Source organism: Saccharomyces eubayanus, chromosome XI, assembly GCF_001298625.1.
Source record: "Saccharomyces eubayanus strain FM1318 chromosome XI, whole genome shotgun sequence".
NCBI lineage: Eukaryota > Fungi > Ascomycota > Saccharomycetes > Saccharomycetales > Saccharomycetaceae > Saccharomyces > Saccharomyces eubayanus.
Genome location: NC_030970.1, coordinates 273,741 through 295,824, shown reverse-complemented (window position 1 = coordinate 295,824; position 22,084 = coordinate 273,741). Strand labels below are relative to the sequence as shown.

The following is a 22,084-nucleotide window of genomic DNA, read 5'->3' as shown; positions in this document are numbered from 1 at the left end:
CCCCAATATTATCATACTTCCTGGATTACAAGGCACCCTTGTTCCAACTCGACTATCCCACTAATTTTCATTTCTAGAAGAAAGGTTCTCAACTATCTTAAATATGACAAAGACCTTCATTGGTCGTTGTATCTAGACAGTAATACTGTGTCAAAATATACCAATAAAACAATGTTAAAATACTTTTCATTTTCCGAGAATTATTTATATATACAAATACAACGAAAATCTATAAGGCGAATATCTAGACTATTTAGATGGCGCAAGAATTTCTACCTAAGGCAAAATTGGCGAGTCCACAGTATAACTATAAGTGCCTGTTACGGGATCATAGCTTTCGAACTTGTAAACTGGATTTTCTTTTAGTTTAGCAATGCTTCTTTTCAAAAGAGGATGTTGTAGGTTTTTTATAGGGTTCCTTGTTTCCTTATCAATAGGGAAGCAGGAGTACAAAGTAACTCTGCAACGTACATTGATACCTTCGCCTTTTTTCGGTTTCATGGAACAGTTCTCATATATTGAGCATGATTTTAATCCGAAAACAACTATATCATCACACAAAGTATCTAAGGGTGTATTAGACAAATCAACCGGTTCTAGGAATTCGACTTTACCATACTCCCTGTGGCCAATTATTAAATTGTTTATCTTACGAAGTTCGATCAATGATCTATTGCCAAGCGTTTCCATTGATGGTGAAATATAGTAATTATTTTGGAAAAAAGTGACGTCATTGCTTAGTAGACCTGGCACTTTGATATCGGTCTTTTCACTCTCAGTAGTTGGAACGGAGACAGGACCATTTGATATTTTCGATTGAACATCAGGAATACTTTTGTTAACGGTCTCCATTTGGATGGTATGGGAAGAATCAGTTTTGTCTGCTGTATTTAGATGCGTAGGGCTTGAAACATCTTGCTTGTTTTCAGAAACTTTTTCTGTTGTAAAAGTCACCAGTTTTACTTTGTTTGTTTCACCATCATTGGAATCTACGACACTTGTGCTTTTGTTGTTTTTAATTACCAAATGCTTCAAATACCTCTTATCGGGGTAAAACAACAAATCACTCGAAGAGGAATAGTTAGACTCAGGCTCCGTAAAGGTCTTGCCAGTTCCGTTGTCTCCGCTACCTTTTTCTGTTATCTTTCCCCACTTTTGAAACATAGTGCTATTACCAGAAGACGCAGCAAATAGCGGCTTTGGAGCTAATCTATAAGCACTCGTGAGGCTATTATTTCTTTTCATATCAGCATTCAGTTTTGAGGCAGTTGCCTTGACCGGATTCGTAATTGAGTTGGGAATTATGACCTTCGAGAAAAGCTGTTCATCATTAGTTGTGGCCGATTCTTGTAAGGAAGGAAGTCCTGTGCTGCCCATAGTTGAGTTCTGAGAGAAACCGTTAGCAGGTGGTCCGTTTTGTGCATCTTTACCAAAAGTGCTATTATTTGCCCCAAAAAGCCCACCAGTTGGAGCAGTAGTGGAAGAATTTGTGTTAGTAGCTGAAAAAAGCCCAGTGTTTTGATTTGTGTTTCCAAAAGCTGGTTTATTTTGGCCAACTGACAAAGGATTAGAATTCAAACTACCGAATAATCCTCCTCCCAATCCTGGTTTCGTCTGAGATTCAGTCTTCGCACCGAAAAGGCTTGTATTTGCAGTATTGCTTGGATTATTAGTGCTATTTCCGAAGAGACCCCCTGTGGGAGGTGCTGTCGTAGAGGCTGTATTATTCCCGAATAATGACCCGGTGGTGGAAGCAGGCTTAGCTCCAAATAGGCTGCCCCCGCCTCCCGGTTGATTGACACTAGAATTTGTTCCAAATGACATGTTTGCGGCTGGCTTGGCTCCACCAAATAAACTGTTTCCTTGTTGTGCTTGCGTATTTGAGGCAGATGCGTTGGTAGTGCCAAATAGTGAGCCTGGTTGGTTTGAAGAATTACCTCCAAAGAGAGACCCAGCTGGAGCTGCTGGCTTGGCCCCAAACAGGCCCGCTGGTTGCTGTTGCTGCTGACTGTTCTGTCCAAAAAGACCTGGCCCTGTATTGTTTTGACCAAATGCATTGGGGGGCTGTTGCTGCTGTTGGTTATTCTGTCCAAACAGCCCACCATTACTGTTTGTCTGGGGACCTTGACCGAATAGACCAGATCCTTGCTGTTGGTTATTTTGCCCAAATTGACCTCCTGGTGTAGAATTCGGGAAGGCATTAGTAGTCTTTTGTTGACCAAATAGTCCACCGGATGGTTTGTTCCCGAATAAAGAGCCTGTGTTGTTGCTTGGTTGCTGACCAAAACTAGTAGTAGTGTTTCCTTTTCCAAATAAACTATTGGTGTTGTTGTTGGTATTGTTGCTGTTCATTTGCATTTGATTGTTGTTTTGCCCAAACATTCCTTGTGTGTTATTAGTCATAGTGTTTTGTCCAAAAAGTCCGCCATTAGTGTTGGTTTGATTATTGACATTGGTTTGGCCAAACAATCCATTGCTAGTAGTGTTTGTGTTTCCAAGGGCGTTATTACTTTGACCAAACAATGATCCTGAGCCAACAGGTTTTGATCCGAACGAGCTTGCTCCTATTTGGTTTTGGCTTCCAAACGCATTGTTGGTGTTTTGGGGTTGTTGTCCAAACATACCACCTTGTTGATTGTTCGTTCCAAATGCCGAGGGTTGTTGGCTGCCAAACATACCACCAGTAGTATTGCTCTGCTGGTTGTTCCCTGCACCGAACATACTCGAGTTGTTGTTCAATCCAGATCCAAAGCTAGCCCCGGTGTTTCCAAATGTACCAGTGGTACTCGTGTTTTGCCCACCAAATAGACTGGAGTTCCTTGTGTTGGTATTGTTCTGCGAACCAAACAAAGATCCACCTGTATTTGGTTTGTTCAAGCCAAACGGCGAATTGGTGCTATTGTTACTATTGGAATTAACATTGTTGTTATTATTAAATGCGTTATTACTCCCACCGAAAGAGCTCATTGAATTGGATCCTCCAAAAGTGTTCGTGTTTCCAGTATTTGAAGAGTTTAAAGAGCCAAATGGTGAATTTTGGGCAGTACCCATTGATTGGCCAAAGGTTCCATTGCTTTGTGTACTGTTGTTATTTCCAAACAAACTGCTATTATTACTCCCAGCGGTAGAACTGAATCCACCAAACCCTGATTGAGCATTGTTGTTAGGGATATTGTTATTACTATTATTATTGTTACTATTACTAGCCCCGAAAACGGAGCTCGGTTGCTGCGGTTGCTGTGCTCCGAAGGATGAAGTATTTGATCCAAAGGAAAGATTGCTACCTCCGAACATTGGTCTATTATTACCAAACATTGTAGCTTTGAGAAGAGCGCAGTCTACTAGAAATTTTTAAAGTAGGGTAGAACTGTTGTATACCGCCAAAAATTTGCTCGATACTGTACTGTTTCTTGCTCCTTTTTTAATTCTAAAAACCGTGTGCACTTTGCAGATGACCTCAACTTTGATATGCTTTTTTTTTTCATGCTTTTTTTCTTCGGTTACGCAAATGTCAAAGCTTTACAAGAATTCCAGGATGGGTAACTCTTTATGCGCTCATACAGCATTATAACCCCAATCAGCTAGGTTGTTGGATATCAATTGACCAAACGTGACCTCCCTATTGATCTGTGAACTTCTTTTCGAGAGTTTATCCAAAGTACGGTCCTTTCACCATGCGGTTCCTACTTAACAATCACGAGAAATTCATTCTAGTTAGGTGGCTCACATCTGCAATGCACAGGCACAAGGTGTAGGCTGTGATAGCCTTGGAGGCATACTTGCAAAAGCAACTCACCATAAAACGGTGAAAAGAAGCTATAGAGAAAGAGAGTTGAAAGTAAAATCATATAATTATTATTCAATAGACTAAAATCCGTGTTATGCAAGAGTAATATTAAAACACGGGTATACACACCAAAAAAAAAAAACAATCAAAAAATCTATAAAACACCTTCCTGAAAAACGAATATCGCAAATATTTAAAACAAAATTTAATAGCTTGGAACAACCTTGCCGAACAGTTATAGTCCAGCTGTATTAATGGGGCGAGAGAATAATTTGCCAACGATATATTACCGTCGATATCATAGCTTCCCGAATTTCTCGGTCATGCTGCTCATTTGAGTCCAATGCTTTAGATTAACTGGAGTCAATGATCCTGTGTTTAGGTCCACCATCAGATCCTCATCTTCAATTTCCTCTTCTTTTTGATTGAAAGCTTTTTGAAAACTTGTTGGCTTAGTTGTTTGTGTAAGTAACCCGCTGGATCTCTTTGGGATAGAGGTTTCATAAAAGTAGCTAACAGAATTATTTGGGTTCACCATTATTAATAATTATTTATAGTGTTAGTCAGTGGCTTTTATGACTATTGAATCTTTCCCACATTAATTTCTGGGGCCATTGGAAAATGAATGCTGTCTCAGGTTCCGTTTTATATATAATCGTTTCTTCTATTGCCTATTCTCGAATCAGACTCCTCTAAAACCCACATAATTGAGGCAGAAATTAGCATTGTTTCGAGAAATGGCCGCATGAATGGCAATGAACATCGAAATGCCACACTTTTACTTTTTTCCCTGCTCTTTTCTTTTTCTCTGCGTACCGGACGGGGCAAAATGTGACAAAAACGCCACAACTGCGGCCCACGGCAAGTAAAATCCCATGATCTTTCTTGATGGCATGCGAGCCTAGTTCTCTCATCAAGAAATTCTGGGGTAGCCATACACAGAGCTATTGTGTACGGGCTTTTAGGGGAAACGCTCCTATGTAAACTCGTGCCCGTACTGTTTTTCAGTGCGATAATACTATTAGATGAAACTTCCAGACTTTTTTTTTTTAAAAAATTTATTTTCGGTAGTCATGTGAAATTAGCCGCGCAAACCACTGAAATTTAGAGCAATTCGGGTCAAAAAAGGCCCCACTGGAATTTTCTGTTCGAGCCAAAATTCGATAAGCAGCGGCCCATGACCTTTATCAGGTACTGTTGAGCGATGATGATAGCACTGTGGACACATCGATATGTCTCGCTGAATGAGTTTACCTTCTTGAGGGGCACTTGTAAACAGATTCCGTGACTGTTAGAGTAAGTGATTTTGGATATACATTTGATCGTATATGACACTGAAATTGAAACAGAGATAAATAGTGATAATATATTAATACCTTTTGACTCAGCCTGTGTGTGTACGTGCGCTTATTGTACTTCTCGACATAAACCAAAGAATCATTTACTCTTAACTATTACTACTTATCAAACTACTAATTATCAACAGTAATACTAGAAGTAGACAAAATACCTGATGTAGAGAAACAAGATGTATTCGCATTAAAATATCCTAAATTAGCGATTTTTGCTTTTCAGATGCGCTCTTTGGTGGGTAATACTGGAATGTTTTAGCAATAGTGAAGATATTAGGGAAGTAACTTGGTGTAAATCAACTTAATTCACGGAATGTTACTTACCTTATATATCACATGACTGAAGTGTGAAAACGCAGAATCTTGGATCTAAATCAATTCATGAATTTATATATTTTATTAGAATAGGTGTCTTCACACACATTAATTCATGTATGATAAAATATCTGGAAGAAGAATAATAATAGCACTATTACTATTGATAACATTGTCTCATCATGATAAAAATAACCAAATCTGGTAATTAGTGAAGATAAGATTAAAGATCTATTAATTGGTCAGGAATTAGTATATAAGCATATGGGTTATAACTGATAACTCATTAATAATGCATAAACCATATTTGAACCATTAGGTTATATATAACCAATCAGCGTGTGTTTTATATACCTCTCTTATATAATAATAAGAAAGAACTGCTTATTCTTAATTATTACAACTTACTAAACTAACTAATTATCAACAAATATCAATCCTTGCGCTTCAGCTTCCATTAATTTCGACGACACTTTAAATCTTAACTTACTGGTCTCGTAGTTTACGTCATCTTTTAACACCGTATATAATAGTAATAGACGGACAATAGTTAAATCTTGTTCCAACACATTACAACTTGCTAAACCAACTAATTATCAACAAAATTCATTTCAGGCACGTTTCATTTGCGCACTGGAAGATTCGTAACCTTCGCTACAGTTGTTGTATTTCAAAGTAAAATACAACATTTCAACAATTTAATGGTTTCGTGGTCTAGTCGGTTATGGCATCTGCTTAACACGCAGAACGTCCCCAGTTCGATCCTGGGCGAAATCATTTGTTTTTTGCTGCTTTTTGTTATGGTCAGCCGCGCTATCTACCGCGCGAATGCGCGAACCTTTAAAAAAAGGTGAATCACGATCATCTTCCGCAATTTCAGAACTTGTGGGCTACTAATCATTTTTGTTTTCTCTTTAAAATAAGAGAGCCGGCTTTTTTAAAAGTCAGTTATTAGTATCTGGTTGTACGATCACCTCATCAGTCAAATTCCAGATAGCAATCAAATTTTCTTTATATAGAGCTTATTCTTTAGCCGCCAGAGCAAGCATTTATCAACCATCGCAAGGCTGTGAAGTATTTATTTGCTTAACACTGCCTGACATGTTCACTCCCATATGACTCCGAAAATATTTAGATATAAGAGTCTAAATACAGTTATGATATCTTCAATGCAAAGGTAAACACGCCAACGTTGTCCCGGAGGAATCCACATAAATACAATTAACTGCTGCAATTAGTTAGCAAATCCAACCACCTTCGCAATCTCTTCCTTTCAGCGCTAGCAATAACCCACAATGTCTCACCTCTATTCCCCAACCTTCCATTTGCGCTTCTCAACGGCTCTTGGACATGACGGAAAACCCCCGGTTTGGTATTAAATGTGACGAAAGAGATATATAAGGCATCGCCTGATTAGATTAAGTAAAACATACGTGTTGGAAAGTCCTATTTAAAAGTGCATGATTTATTTATTAGATTACCGAGCCTTTCCAAAAAATTTTTGTCTACTTCATCAAACCCCTTGTAATCTAAACAATCAATATCAATAACAGCCAATGTAATACCATCATTGGATATGACCGGGACAACGATCTCACTCTTAGTTTCTCCATCGCACGCGATATGACCGGGATATTTGTTAACATCATGGACAACTTGTGTCTCTTTTTTTGAGGCTGCAGTCCCGCAAACACCTTTACCAAATTGAATCGTTTGACAGGCAACCTTCCCTTGAAACGGGCCCAGTATCAATGTATCCTTTTCATTTCCATGACTAACGTAAAACCCGGCCCAATTCACATTGACGCCCAACGACTTGTACGCATGCCAAATCAAAGACGAGGCATTAGACAAATTACAAACCCAATTGGTTTGATCGTCAGATAGTGCCTCGTACGATAATAAGAGTTGTTCAAGGGTTTCTTCCTTACTTAAGATTGACGCATAGTTGGCGTGATCGGCATGATGGAACCCGCTAGATGAACCCATGACTGCTCTTCCCGAAGGCTTGAAAATACACTTCAAAAATTTTCTTTTTATTAGCAGTGTCTAAATCGATTTCAAGATCATCRAAACTCTATCTTCATAATATGGAAATATCGATGACCCGTGCACATCGCACTGGTTCGTGAGAGGTGACATACTCATGATTTGCTATGACATATAAGGTATACTTCGCATCTTTCGTCTCAAAGTCTGTCGGCTCCATATGTGGTATTCAGTGACACATAGAGCCGGGAAAGACAGTTTCGTTCTATCCTTATTTGAACTTCGCCGATACAGTTACGCTTTAGATATTCTTTTCTTTTATAAAGTATAGAGGCCTTATAACGCCCTGACCATTTAAGGACAGGGTCGCAACCACATTGAAAAGAATATTGGAATGGTTGCACGTGGTAAAGGCTAAAACGTAACGTATGGTTTTGGTAAAGTAAAAAGTTTTTTTTAAAAAAGAAAAGGGCGAGGGCAAAAAAGAATGAGACGGACAGGAATTGAACCTGCAACCCTTCGATTGCAATCGTATTCCTTGGAATTTCCAAGATTTAATTGGAGTCGAAAGCTCTACCATTGAGCCACCGCTTCATCTTATATTAATATTATGTTAAAAGCTTGCTAATACGAAAAGAGTACATATATTTCGATAACATCGAAAATGTAATTCGCTGTAAAGTCAGTTAAATATGTTGCTACTTTTGAAATCGTTGGAACAAGAATCAAATATCGTTCATCTATTACTACTATATATCACATTAGAAGATGACATATATTGCAAGACCAGTATATCAAGATTCAAACTGTCATCGAAATCAATACAGGTGTGGAACAAGATTCTACTATCGTCCATCTATTACTAATATATACGGTGTTAAAAGATGACATAAACTACGACACCAGTAAGTTAAGATTCAAAGTGTCGTCGAAATTAATGGAAGCTGAAGCGCAAGGATTGATACTGTAATAGGATCAATGAATAATAACATATAAAATAGGAACAGAATCATCATAATATTTTTCAATATTGCAGATTTCTTTTTATRAATGCCACATCCATGAGGAGGATATCTCGTATAGTCTACAAACGTGTTATTATAATATTAAGAAGAACTGAATCCCAAATATCATCATCTGGTTTTACAGGACAACAAATAGAATATCATTAGTGTTATATTTGTCTCGGATTTATATCATACATATATGAAGATATGTGTATCTGAAAGCGCCTACAATGAAGCGCTACTCATCTTACGTATCTTTTAATCAAAATATCTATAAAGCCGCTGCGTACCTTGCAGAAGTCGATTAAATATGTCAATAAAAACTGTCCTAAAAATGAGAAAACTATCTATAACATGTCCTTTTCTTTGTTGGATTTATTTTTAAATAGGAAGGTATCAAACGTCCAAGTACTCCATTTCCAAAGTTCCTTTTTTAGCTTTCCAAGACTTTTTTTATCCAGGATTTTGAAACAGAGCCCTTCATACTTTGTTTGTTCAGACTGTACCATAGAGTCCATGAAGCTATCGAATTCAAGCTTATCATAAGGACTTTCTAAGGCAATCGAAATCTGTTTACTTTTATTTTGTTCCAAAAGTTTTTTCCTAACACCTTCCAACTTTCCGTCAAAATGATCAACACTGGTTTCAACATCTCTCACACGCCTATCCAAAATACGAACATTATATTTTAGTTTCGAAGAGAGCGATTTCATATTTTTTTTCTCGTTCTCTAAGAGTTGCTGTTTGTTTTGCGTGTTAGTATATTCCCAATTGAACTCGTTTGAACCTTTCTTACACTTCTCGCACATATCTTGTAACTTATTCAGGCTTTCTTTGAACCTTAAATTATCTTGATAGGATCTTTCTGAGTCCTTCCCCAAGTATCCATCACGTATTTCATCGAGCTGACGCTGAACGGATAACAAACTTTGTATCTTTAATAAATCTCGTGCTAATTTGACCACCGAAGAATCAAAGGGCAGTTTCCAGGTTTCTATTGCATTTTGTACTTCAGAATATGAGTTACAACGATACAGTCCTTCTACTTCATTGAAATCAAGGGAACATTTTTTTGTATCATGCATACCATCACTAAGAAACGGAATCGAATTACGCCTGAAGTATTCTCTTCTATAAGCTCTATTAATGTTATGAGTGCTTGCATAACGATTCTCATCATAGTTACATAACATCGATGAAATAGAGAGCGATGATGTCGAAGCATTGGTTACATCATGTGTACTATTTCTTTTGGTTTGTTTTGTATTATCTCCCTTTTTATCAGCTGCTGTAAAAGGTTCATGTGTTAATTTTCCATAAAATAACTCATTATTGTCTAGTTGTAATGCTGGATCGCCACGTTTGAACTTGAAGCTCAAAAAAGTCTTTCTTTCCCAAGCCATACATGTTTCCTTTCTAGATGCACTTTTTCCTTTCCAAAGCATCCCAAGAGATCCACCGTGTATATTCTTTACTAAAGTATCTAAGTCAGTTGTTAAAATCTCATTAGATAAATGCATGAAATTACCTTTCCCAGTCATATCTTGCACTGTTGATTTCACAACTTTTTTGAATTTAAAAATATCTTTATTGGAGGTCTTAGAGGAGACTTCGAACAATTTATCAATTGTTTGCTCATCTAAAAACGTTTGTCTATGATTTTTAGAAAGTCCATATTTCTTTTGAAAGGCATAAAGGCCAGAATAAAACTCATCTTCATCAAATGGGTCTTTCGCCGACATGCAATCTTCCACCATTAATTTAAAGTAGCAAGTCAATACGAGGCTGAGCAACGAGGCTACTGTAGTTGGACCAAGAATTGTTTCATTCTTTGGTTTGTCTATGCCTAAATATCGTTTCCCATATATTTGCCACCATTTTTCGAGGGACTGCTTCGTTCCATTACATAATAAGCCATCCCTCTCCTTCCTATATTCGAACAATGCAAAATAGCTAAGAGATATTTGTACCAAAGTAGTCAATTCCACGACTGGGCAGTAGTTAACAGTGATATTTTCTATGTCATCTAGGTCGTCATAGTCACGATTATCGTTCTGAAGAAGAGCCTGTTGGAAATCGGAAGTAATTTCATGAGCAAATGCTGAATTCGGAAATTTATACAGTTGAGCAAACTTTGCTATTGAAGCGCTAGGCGTCCTTTTCAACAACTGAGCCGAACGCCCACCACAATGCAACGTTTTCAAATCGTAATTCGTCTTAAAATTTTTCCAGATTTTTTTGAGATTACCACATTCTACGTGCAATAAACTGAGTGTAAACTTAAAAGAAGAGAGATTTGTAATGAACAGTGTCCCTTTCGTAGTTTTTTTGGGACGGGAAAATTTCAGCAATTCATCATAGTATTTCTTCAGACCACTGGGCCATTCTTCAGGATCTTGTGGAAGAACAACCTCAACTGCAGAAATGGTGTCCTGTAAATTGCCCGTATATGATGTAATCAGAGTCGATATTTTTCTTTGCGCTGCCCATTGTTCAACAATGTAAATTTCAAATCCATTGATATCTACCTCCTTATAATTCAAGTTCGGATATGAATTAAACCCTATATTAAATAGTGCTCTGAAGTCTGGAAAAATGAAGCTAGCTAATGGCGATAAATAGCCTTCTTTTCTGCGTGAAATTTCCACTCGTTCTTGTTCTAGAGCCGATGTATCAGTTTCCAGCATTACACCAATAATGATATTCCTCTGCTGGGGAATGCTATTTCTTATCTCTCGAGGATTATATAATATTGTTCACGTTTAATTTTTTGCTTTCGGAGTGTTTTCCAAACCCTTTTTTATTTGATCTTGATGTATATTCCGAATTTCACAAGTATTTTCGATGGTGCTGCTCGCTTAGTTGATTGATACGCAATTTTCGCACTATAATGTCTACTTACCTATTTCTTACTCAAGTCATCTCTCGAATATGCCCCACCAGCAAAACAATAGATATGCGGGTAATAGTATGGCGATAACAACAATCCACATTTAAACAGCATATGCTTTCGTTTGTACTAAAAACAGCACATATAATAAACTACTATTTGGTGGGAGAGACTAAGAGCCCTAAAATATCTAGACAATGAGTTTGTCTTCAGAAAATATATCAATTATGTAGCCTATAACAAACCTCCTATAATTCATCATGCAGAATGTCATTCTTAAATGATGGATTTGATTCAGTAGTTTTATCGTTAACAGGAGTATCCTCCTTATTAGTCGAATTGTTTATTACCGGTTCTGTTTGGTTATTCCTTTCGCTTTTTTCTTGTTCAAGTTTTCTTTTCAATTTTTCCTCCTTTCTCTTTTGAGAACGGAACTTGCGCAAATGTAACTTCTTTATTTCATTCAAACGACTTTCATCACCGCTTTTAATAAAATGCAGTTTTTCCTCTAAGCTGGCACGATACGTGTCGAATCTCAATTTTATTTCAAATAGGCGCTCTCGGAGATCTTCACCGAATAAGTTTTTGGCCAAAAGTGCTTCGATCTCGGTAATGGAACCTTTAAAAGAGGTTAGGGCTTCTTCCCAAGTAGACAGTGCTTTGGAAATATATGCCGGGTATTTAGTCTTTTTGAACTCTTCCCGAACATTTTCTATCGTATCTATGTACGCAGTTTCAAATTCACTCAAAAACCCTTCAACAGTGTTTTTGTGTTTTTCCACAGCCTGTAATAATTCATTTCCTTCTTCAAGCATTCCTTTAAACTGTTCGGAGTTCAGGGGTTCCTTCGAATATTCCAAGTATAACTCTATTTTCTTTTTTAATATTCCAATCTCTCTGATTCTGCTGATTATGTCTTGAGGATCAGTGTCAAAAGATGCATCCTCAAGCCAATCTAAATATACTCTGACCATTTCTGACAATTTCTCTACTTGAGATTTCGGTCCATTTTGTACAATTTCATCATCCATTAACAGGTTTCTAGCATCGTATAAGTCGCTCTCGAGGATGTTTAAATTTTCTTGTAATTGAAATCTTTTATTATCCTGTTTGTCGAGTAATTTGACATGATTGTGCAAATTCAGAAGCTCGGGAGTAGACAGCCTCTGAATTTCGGTTTCCTTGGAGGCAATGTTTAACCGAGTATTTCTATTTCTAGTTTGCTTTGATTCATCTACGTCATTTTCGTTTAGGCAAATGCAGCTAACTTCTTGGACAGAAAATAATCTGTCACTGGACAAACCGAAAGTAATGTTATACGCTACTCCGGCAGGACACTTCTCGGAGGCATAAGAGTTCTTTACCACCGCAGAATTCACTTTGTACGTTTCAAATAGCTTCTCATTTTCAAATAAGTCAATGGTAAAGCTTTCAGGAATGGAATCACTTGAGTTTGTCAATGCGAAAGTATTGTTCGGATAAACACTTCCCTTAATAAAAACATCATGCAAGTCGGATTCACTTGATAGTTTGTAAGAGTAAGTATTTACAGAACGATCAATGACGTTTAATGGTTTAGTCTTGAATGAATCAGATAGCTTAATACCCCTCATAATGACACCATTTACAGCTGATTCGTCAGCATTGACATTCCTCAATATCTTCTCTTCGGATACAAACTTGACTAATTGTTCTTGCACAATTGGAATACGGGTAGAACCACCTGCCAAAATCACACCGTTTACGTCGGATAAATTGGTCTTGTAGTTACCAAATTGTTCGGCCAGAGCATCGTTTACTGGCTTGACTATTTCCAACAACGAGTCTTCAATAAATTCTTCGAATTCTTGTCTAGTCACAGAAGTGTGAAAGTCAATGTCACTAATCAAAGACTCTATATTGATAGAAGCCTCAGAGTTAGCACTTAATATTAATTTTGCCTTGTCTGCCGCCTGGTTGATTTTGGCTAAAGCCTTAGGATTAGCATGCAACTCATCGGTTCTAATGGTGGGGTGATTTTCCAAGAACTTATTTTCTATCAAGCTACCAATATCCATAGTAAATTTTGCACCGCCCAAATGTGGATTGTAACCATACCCTTCAAACTCTATGGTAATTGGCTCATTGATGTCCTCGGGTTGCAATATAGAAAACATTGAAGCTTTAGTAGACCCGCTTCCCATATCATAAACAATGTAGTGCTGTAATTCACCTGGTGGGAAATGGCGTTGCTTCAAAACAAAATTGACAGCAATAGACATACCTTCACTAACTAGATACGTCTCTTTAATGCCAGTTGCGATGGAGCTGACGTCAAGGAGTGCATTTCTTTGGTACTGGCCGAAAAAGTCGGGAACTGTAATACTTACCTTGTCTACAAAGTCTTCTGTTCTAGGATCTCTATCCTTCAACAGCGAATCAGCTCTATTGATAATCTCTTRAACGTTCATTGCCACTAATTCTTCCAATGGGTACTCCACACCATCAACTGCAAATGCAATAGTGCTTCTATTAGTTGGTACCATATCTAAGCCAGGATGTTCCTTCAAGTACAAAGTCACGCTGCTTTCATCCTCCAATGACTTGCCAAGCAATGGTTTCAAATGTAACAACGTGTTTTGGGGAAACCTCGTTGCCAAACTTCCCACAGCGGAACCGTAAACTCTTTCAACTGCATTTGGGTCGTTCTTCTTGAAACCAGGTAATCTTTTTATTGAAAGGCCAGATATTTCCTTACGTTTGGCTTCTGGAGTAAGCACAAGCTCTACTGGAGCCTGTGGTGAGACTACAATAGCTTTGATATTTTGTTGGCCATAGTCAATACCTAAAACGGCTGCCAAAGATCCTGTGATGATAAAAGTTGCAAAAAGCAACAGTTTTAAAACGCCTCGCATGGTGATATGAGTGACTATCTACACCGCTGACACTGTACTATTGGAAACAATAAAATGAAAGACGTCCTCTGAAATATGTTAAATTATAACAGCGTGTTCGGTAGTATTCTGTTGTCGCGCCTAATTAGCAAGTTCTGGAAAAAATTCAAGATGAGGAAAATTAAGCGTTTACGTTCATGCTCAAAACAATAGAGAAGAAGTATAAGGGAAGAAACCATTAAAAGTAACTAATAAGCACGGCGTGATGACAGACGAAAAAAGACTGGAGGATTTGAGGTCCAAAATCATGGAGTCTATAGGAAGATCAGACAAGGATTCTGTGGGAGTTGAGAATAAAAGATCCAACACAAATAATGGTTATATAGATGCACATTCCAAGAGACAAAGAAGCGATGGTAAGCTTCCGACTGCGCCAAAAAGCAGAGATGCCCGATATTCCCGCAGTAACGGACTACAGTCTTCAGCTATTGTGAACGCGAATCGATCTACTTATGACCAATCAAGGGCTGGTCCTCATCGCCAAGGTCAACGAGATGCATTAGGGAGATCATACAATAGAGAAAACAGATATAATACTCACGGCTCTGTTCCACAATGGAACGACAATTCCTTTAGCAGACAAAGGGATGAAAGAAGAGGAAGAAGCGAAAGATCAGATAGAAGAGACAGGAACGGAAATGAAAACTACGGTCGTTTTGGGAATCAAAGGAAAAATGACGGTCGTAAGTTCCACGATGACCATGAAAAAATGCAAGTACAAACTAATAGGCACGATATGAACTATAATGCTCAAAATGTTATTTACCCCGGCTCAGCGTTTGATTCTCCGGCTTACTATAACATGGCTTCCTCTAAGGCAAATTCAAGACTCATTATCTCGGGTTTATCTCACAGCACCAATCCCCGCATTGTAGCGGATTTGAAAGCTTTGCTAGAAAATTATGTTGCAGGCTTGAAGGAAACTGAGAAGAATTCGGAGGATTTTGAAATTACGGATTTTTTTATTGGTGAAGGAAGCCCCAACCATGTCATTGTCGAGTTTAGCTCCCAGATATGTAGTACTATGGTTTTGGCTTGCCGATCATTTTTCAAAGCGAAACTTGGTGATGTAGAATTAGATTGGAGGAGGCCAAACGAATACGTTCAACAACTGGATCATTTGGTTGGGTTTTGCAGAGGTACGGTAATCGCTCTAGAGAATTTAGAAAATGTGAAGGAAGCTAATGATGATAAAATGAAAGAGTTACTCGCGTCATTTAATATAGCAAACGGTGCTTCCAAACTGCTTTTTTACAACTGCTCTCTCGGTGCAAATAATACTGACAAAGAACCCGAATTTACCAAATGCGTCCTATTATTGTTTGAAGTAGTCACTCCAGATATTCTAGATAAATTAAAACCATACAAGTGGTTCAAGCCGAACGACGGCAAGACATCGCAAGTTACATCATGGATTACGTTTCAAAGCTTGCCAAATCTTGTTACCCAATCTGTGCATCCAGAATCTGTAGTTTTAATGCTTTTGAACTGTTTGGACCCATTGGATTTGAAGGATGAGACATTCATCACAGAGGTCAAAGAAACTTTAAAGTATACTGTAAAGGGAATAGAAGTGATCAAGATATGTCAACCGGGTGTAGATTACAGACTTAATTATGAAAACCTGGCCGTAGGTGCTGGTAATATTTATATCAAGTTCAAAACATTGGAAGCCGCAAAAAACGCCATGGAAGAACTACCGGGCACGCAATTCAACGATCGTACAGTTCTGTGCACGTATATAGATGAGAGTGATTTTGATATGATGGAGGCGATCCAATTGCCATGAATTCATCTAGGTTATGTAGAGCTAAAATTGGTCTAGTAGACATTATATACATCTAGTCCTAAACGGAATGAAAAATTCCTCGTTTTCGGTGACTTTTTTTAGCAATTACTTTTTCGAAACGTACCGAAAGCTGGCAGATCGACTACCAGCTTTACGTTTGGAAAAATCAAGCAAATTTCATAAACTCTTTATTCAGCTACATGAGTATAGGAAAGCTATCATCGAAACTGTTTGCTTTGACCGTTCCTTTTGCTTTTTTTAGAAAGGACAGTTAGGGTTACGAATCAAAGACAATCATAGAAGGTCAAAAAGATGGCCAAAGATTTAATGCCTAAGCAAACAGCCAACAAACCATCGTTGAAGGCTTGTACTTGCAAAAGATGTGTTAATTTGAGCGCTTCAAGAGAGAAGAAGATCAGAAGAAAGAAGAAAGGCGAAGAGAAAAGAGAGAGACATTATGGAAGTAGACGGAAATTGACGTTTAACTTTTTGAAGCATACGAATTTGGAAAATACCAATTACGACGTGATCACTTCTGTTGGATATCTTAATGAAAAGTATGGACTGAAAAAATCACATTACATCGAAAAATTCATTAAATGCATCCACAGGAAAATAAATATCGATGTAAGTAAAATCACCGATGACTACGTGGATTCGCTGAGTCCCTGGGTTAAAGTAAAACTTTTTCTCCTGTTGGTAACTTTATCCGAAAAAGGTGGTCCAGAATACTGGCTCGATAAGACAGATGGTGATAAAAACTCAGAATCATTTTCGTCAGAAAATGGCACGGAAGATTCCATTAACGGTGAGGGTAGCGCAAAAATACCAACATTAAAAGATGAAATGTCTAAGGCCCATAAAAATATTTTCCCTACTTTAACAGAACAGATCATACAGCACAACATTAATCAAGATTTTACGGAGTCGACGTATGACGAAGATTATGTCTTTTCTTCTATTTGGGCGAATTTCATGGAAGGATTAATCAATCATTATTTGGAAAAGGTTATCGTACCTTATTCGGAGATGAAGGTCTGTCAACAACTATACAAACCAATGATGAAAATCATTTCATTGTACAACGAGTATAATGAACTTATGGTTAAAAGCGAAAAGAACGGTTTCTTACCTTCTTTGCAAGAATCTGATAATGCTAATGGTGAAAAAAGCGAAAAAGACAGCAAGGATGATGCTGTTAGTCAAGAAAGGCTTGAAAGAGCCCAAAAATTGCTATGGCAAGCTCGAGAAGATATTCCAAAAACTATCAGCAAAGAGCTAACTTTGCTGTCAGAAATGTATTCAACATTATCTGCTGACGAGCAAGACTACGAACTAGATGAATTTGTGTGTTGCGCGGAAGAGTATATCGAATTAGAGTATCTTCCCGCGCTTGTTGATGTTTTATTTGCTAACTGTGGCACAAACAACTTCTGGAAGATTATGTTGGTGTTGGAACCTTTCTTTTACTACATCGAAGATGTCGGCGGAGATGACGACGAAGACGAAGACAATGCCGATAACAGTGAGAATGAAGAAGACCACCTACACACTAAAAACGCGGAGAGAGAAGATGCAGTGGTTGAACACCATTTCAAGCCTGATCCGAGAGTAATTACTCTGGAGAAAATATGTGAAGTCGCTGCAAGGCAAAAATGGATATAAGAAAGACGCTGGCCAGATAACGAAAAAAATTTAAATCCTAATAGGTAATCCATCTTAAATATCAACATCATTATAATAATCTGATATGAATAAATATGCTTTTGTTATATATCTTAACATATTTTAGATACCAAGGTCCTTGTGTAGATATATGCATATATGAATATTGTTCAGTATATGTTAACTTCTATTTACATATTCAAGGAAAAAAAGAAAAGAATTTGTGCTTGAATGGCTATACAAAATTGAATTATGATAAATTAAACAACAAAAAACAAGCTTTACAGGAAAGTTGCCTTGTGCTAGCTCGTAAGGGGAAGAAACCAGTCCGGTTAAGTTTTTCGAAAAAAGAGGAAACGTATATGGAAAACAAACTAGTTTTGTTTACCGGTTTTTTTATAGGATGGCAGTTCGGTGTACTTGTGATTTCTCATAGTTTTAAATTTTTTCATTTCTGAGAATTTACCTAATACACGGCGTTTCTTATTCAGGGCCTTTCTTGTGACATCAGTGAAATCTCTATTCTTTCCGTTAGCGTATAAGAAAAAGTACATGAGGACAAAAAATATCACTACAACAGTAGGTATAGATAATGCAATATAGTACCATTTGTCGTCTGATATACCTGCATCTTGCAAAGCCAACTGCTCCTTCGTAGGTTTATATACCTTGGAACCCATGCGGATATACAACAACACACCGTTTAGTCGTGGATCAAAGTCTTCATCTGGTATGTTGTATGGTTGAACAGAGACAATTATTCTACGCTCGTATGTATTCTGCAACCAATCTTCTTTGATTTCAATTGGCAGTAGGCCATCGACATTGTCAATCCATTCAGATGTGAAAAATGTTCCAGAAATATCCCTCTTGTGATTTCCCATCTCTACGGATTTTTCTTTGACATAAGACAAATGGACACGGACTTTATCAGCGACTGTATCAGAATTCTCGTCTTCGAAAAACCTTGTATACCAAGTGACGAAATAAGTCTTGCCAACTTTCCAGTCGGAATTTTCACGAGGTGTACAGAATGGTTCACTGGGGATATCTTTCGCTGGTCCTTTGCTGAAGTACCGATCGGGAGTGCATCTGATAATAGGATTCAAAGAAACATAAGTATCATCTTCATCCACAAACTCTTCTTCTTCGTGGACGTCATCAGGGTCCATATTGACAGCTTTCAACTCTTCGTACGAAAATGTATGCATAGTGGCGGTCTTGAAATAGGTCGAGTAATCAGGTTTTTGTTTTTGGGTACGGCCCTTCTTGATTTCTGGTTTAATGGTCTGTGGAGTACCATCTTTCTTCAAAGATACCCAAGGTTGTAATGGATTCGGAGTTGGATCTGGCTTAGCAGAAAAAGTAACGCCAGCAATAACCGTTGGTGTGACAATTTCATTTAGGGATCCGTAAATTGTACGGACCCAAGGTTTAACTTCCTCGGAAGTAGTCATTTTCTCCTTTGGACGATGAACTGCTCTTGCACCATGAACATACTGGCAAAACGAAGCCAAGAAAAAAAGGATGAAAGCATTATCTTGAAACCTCATCGTTCCTTGACTGCTTCAAATCTTATGAAATAAATGGCCTCTGCTTTGTTTTTGACCTTTTAAGTAGATAAACTAGCTCAAATTTGAGTGAAATGCTTTCTCAAAGATATGTCATTTATTCTTTTTTTTTTTTTCTTGGTCTTATTTTCTTCCTAGACATCAACGGAAAAGTTGTAATTTCGCCCTTCCCGAGATAATTTGAAGAAAACGGTTGTACAAATAAGGAAGTGAGTGACCAACGTTAATATATGCACTGCAAAAAATGAATATCTGAATGTAAGTTATGGTTGCTACAACAATTTTACAACGCTCTATAAATTATACAAGATACTTTTACCTACAAAACATGCTGAGAATTAGGAGGCAGCTTACTTTGAACTAGAAATTTTCTGCTTTGCTACGGCAGTTCCATTAGTCACAACTTCTTGTAGCCATGAAAGTTCAATTCTACTAACATTTCTGGCATACCCTTTGGTGGTAAAGACATACTCTGTATACATTATACCAGGACAACTCTTGTTCAGGAATAGCATAGATGACGGATGAACACTTATTGGCTCCCCAGTGGAAACAGTTCTATACGACCTGTCCGGCATTCCGATGGCGGTATTCTTGATAAACCCAGTTAAGAAACATTTCAGGATCTTGGAAATTTCGTCACCATCTTCACCGATCTTTCTGGCCTCTTCGTTTTCCTCATTGATTGAAGAAAAGAGACGCTTACAATAAACTCTTAACTGATCTCTGACACGAACTACATTTTTGAACCCACGTAACGAAATGCATAAGCCTTTACACCAATCGTTTCTTTCGGAGTTTGCGTCTTGACTTTTCCCTAATTCGTAGAAATAAATATCAAAGAGCTCCTTTAGCATGATTAGGTCACCGTACTTTTTGCCAGCATTGCATAAGGACAAACGGCGCTCATTCACCTCATCCCTTTCCTCTGGAGATGGATTCAGCATTAAGTTTTCCACACTGAGACATGAAATGATGTCAATGACCTGACTCAAGCAACCAACTTCGCTGGCTTTGATTAAAACGCTACTCAAATGCGGTTGCAATGGCAACAGAGCCATCTGTTCACCTCGCTTTGTTATGTTTCCGCGAGTATCGAGGGCACCCAACTCATAAAGCTCTTGAAGACCCATGATTATGGCCTCCTTGCCTGGATTTTCAAACCAGGTCCAATTCACAATGTCATTGATACCATATCTTTTCAGCATTAGCACAGGAGATGTAACGTCACTCCTTGCTATTTCAGGTTCACTCTGCTTGGGCAACTTCAAATAATCCGGTTCACAATAAAGCCTGAAACTTTTGCCCTCACTTTCTCTACCAGCACGACCACTTCTTTGCATAGCACTTGCTTGAGATATGGGCACGGTAAGTAAAGTGGCCAACCCCAACTGATGTCTCCAAACTTTAACTTTCCGAAGTCCTGAATCAACAACAAATTTTACGCCAGATATGGTAACGGATGTTTCCGCAATATTTGTACTGAAAATGACCTTCCTCTTGAATCCCTTCACCGGTGCGAAAACTAAAGCTTGTTGCACAGGTGGCAATGCAGCATATAAGGGATAAGGAATTAATAGAGGTACCGATGTTTCATCTGAAACGTATTTGGCAATTTTCTCCATTATAGTCACCGCCTTATCAATCTCTTCTTGGCCTGGTAAAAAACATAAGACATCCCCTAGTTGTTCACCCTGGTTTATTTGTATGCAACATCTAATCACAGCATCTACTATATCGTCCGTTGGTGCCTTCAAGTAGTATTGTGAAACATCAAATTTTCTACCTTCCACAAACAAAATTGGTGCATTATTGAAAAACTCACTGAATTTTTCAGCTTGTAGTGTAGCAGACATGACGATAATTTTCAAATCTGGCCTTGGTCCTTGTATTAAAGACTTCAAGAACCCCAATATTAAGTCTGTCAGTACGGTTCTTTCGTGCGCTTCATCGATGATAATGACACTGTATTCCTTGAGGTTATTATTCATCATTAGCTCTCTAAGTAGCATACCATCGGTTAAGTACTTAAGTCTAGTTTTTGCAGTGGTAGTATTGTCGAATCTAACAGAATAACCCACTTGGTCACCCAATTTACAACCATGTTCTTGGGCAACACGGGTAGCCAAATTAATGGCTGCCACACGACGAGGTTGAGTGACAGCAATGGATCCGTGTTTCTTTTTATCATATATCTGCTCTAAAATGAACTGTGGAATTTGCGTCGATTTACCAGAACCCGTTTCACCAATAAGCACTGTAACAGGATTAGCATTGATATAGGGCATTATCTCGCTCTTGTGTTGATAAACCGGCAATGTCTTTCTCACTCGAAGTAACTCATTTGCCCGACTCTTCAAGGATTTGTATGTAACAACATCATCTTTCAAAAGTCTGTTGGAGACATCATCGTCCTCGTTTGAGTCATTGAATCTTATGATTTTACTGGGATTCTTAATTTGAGTATCTCTATTGAATGGATGTACATTTCTCCTACCATTTTGCTTTTTGGAAGCATATTTTGAGCCGGAACTGTTGTTGTTGTTGTTCGCAGCTGCCATGAGTGATATCTGCGGGAGCCTTGGGAAGGATTTTTGGACTAATCCTCGTATATTAATCTACAACCACATCTCATCTCATCGAGCAGAATTTTTTTTCCAACTTCTTCATTCTTCAAATCATTGTGGACGAATAGCCGCCGAAAGAAAAGCAGAAGTAAAGAAATCGCACTCTACATTAATATAGCGAATGTAATATTAACGTGATTGTCATGATTATAATTACAA

General features: G+C 37.9%; 9 protein-coding genes and 2 non-coding genes across 11 annotated transcripts; 3 read left to right on the top strand and 8 right to left on the bottom strand.

Annotated features, from left to right (window-relative positions):
• Positions 1-276: 276 nt before the first annotated feature.
• Positions 277-3,315, bottom strand: NUP100 (FG-nucleoporin NUP100; the record flags this gene model as incomplete). The annotated part of the gene is made up of 1 exon (XM_018366379.1): positions 277-3,315. The coding sequence occupies one exon, from the start codon at positions 3,313-3,315 to the stop codon at positions 277-279; it is 3,039 nt and encodes a 1,012-aa protein (XP_018220971.1).
• Positions 3,316-4,085: 770 nt separating this feature from the next.
• Positions 4,086-4,325, bottom strand: DI49_3304 (uncharacterized protein; the record flags this gene model as incomplete). The annotated part of the gene is made up of 1 exon (XM_018366378.1): positions 4,086-4,325. One exon carries the CDS (start codon positions 4,323-4,325, stop codon positions 4,086-4,088), a length of 240 nt encoding a protein of 79 aa, XP_018220970.1.
• A 1,832-nt stretch (positions 4,326-6,157) lies between these two features.
• Positions 6,158-6,231, top strand: DI49_3303. The gene has a single exon. It is a non-coding gene; the product is annotated as a tRNA-Val (tRNA).
• A 669-nt stretch (positions 6,232-6,900) lies between these two features.
• DI49_3302 (L-methionine (R)-S-oxide reductase) lies at positions 6,901-7,443 on the bottom strand (the record flags this gene model as incomplete). Its single annotated transcript, XM_018366377.1, has 1 exon — positions 6,901-7,443. One exon carries the CDS (start codon positions 7,441-7,443, stop codon positions 6,901-6,903), a length of 543 nt encoding a protein of 180 aa, XP_018220969.1.
• Positions 7,444-7,931: 488 nt separating this feature from the next.
• DI49_3301 lies at positions 7,932-8,037 on the bottom strand. Its single transcript has 2 exons — positions 8,001-8,037; positions 7,932-7,968 (listed from the first exon to the last, which is right to left on the bottom strand). It is a non-coding gene; the product is annotated as a tRNA-Trp (tRNA).
• Positions 8,038-8,797: 760 nt separating this feature from the next.
• STB6 (Stb6p) lies at positions 8,798-11,137 on the bottom strand (the record flags this gene model as incomplete). The annotated part of the gene is made up of 1 exon (XM_018366376.1): positions 8,798-11,137. One exon carries the CDS (start codon positions 11,135-11,137, stop codon positions 8,798-8,800), a length of 2,340 nt encoding a protein of 779 aa, XP_018220968.1.
• Positions 11,138-11,588: 451 nt separating this feature from the next.
• LHS1 (Hsp70 family chaperone LHS1) lies at positions 11,589-14,234 on the bottom strand (the record flags this gene model as incomplete). The annotated part of the gene is made up of 1 exon (XM_018366375.1): positions 11,589-14,234. The coding sequence occupies one exon, from the start codon at positions 14,232-14,234 to the stop codon at positions 11,589-11,591; it is 2,646 nt and encodes an 881-aa protein (XP_018220967.1).
• A 244-nt stretch (positions 14,235-14,478) lies between these two features.
• MUD2 (Mud2p) lies at positions 14,479-16,062 on the top strand (the record flags this gene model as incomplete). Its single annotated transcript, XM_018366374.1, has 1 exon — positions 14,479-16,062. The coding sequence occupies one exon, from the start codon at positions 14,479-14,481 to the stop codon at positions 16,060-16,062; it is 1,584 nt and encodes a 527-aa protein (XP_018220966.1).
• Positions 16,063-16,374: 312 nt separating this feature from the next.
• On the top strand, positions 16,375-17,727 carry AAN1 (Aan1p; the record flags this gene model as incomplete). The annotated part of the gene is made up of 1 exon (XM_018366373.1): positions 16,375-17,727. The coding sequence occupies one exon, from the start codon at positions 16,375-16,377 to the stop codon at positions 17,725-17,727; it is 1,353 nt and encodes a 450-aa protein (XP_018220965.1).
• A 374-nt stretch (positions 17,728-18,101) lies between these two features.
• PSG1 (Psg1p) lies at positions 18,102-19,280 on the bottom strand (the record flags this gene model as incomplete). The annotated part of the gene is made up of 1 exon (XM_018366372.1): positions 18,102-19,280. The coding sequence occupies one exon, from the start codon at positions 19,278-19,280 to the stop codon at positions 18,102-18,104; it is 1,179 nt and encodes a 392-aa protein (XP_018220964.1).
• Positions 19,281-19,648: 368 nt separating this feature from the next.
• Positions 19,649-21,859, bottom strand: DHR2 (RNA helicase; the record flags this gene model as incomplete). The annotated part of the gene is made up of 1 exon (XM_018366371.1): positions 19,649-21,859. One exon carries the CDS (start codon positions 21,857-21,859, stop codon positions 19,649-19,651), a length of 2,211 nt encoding a protein of 736 aa, XP_018220963.1.
• Between the last annotated feature and the right edge of the window lie 225 nt (positions 21,860-22,084).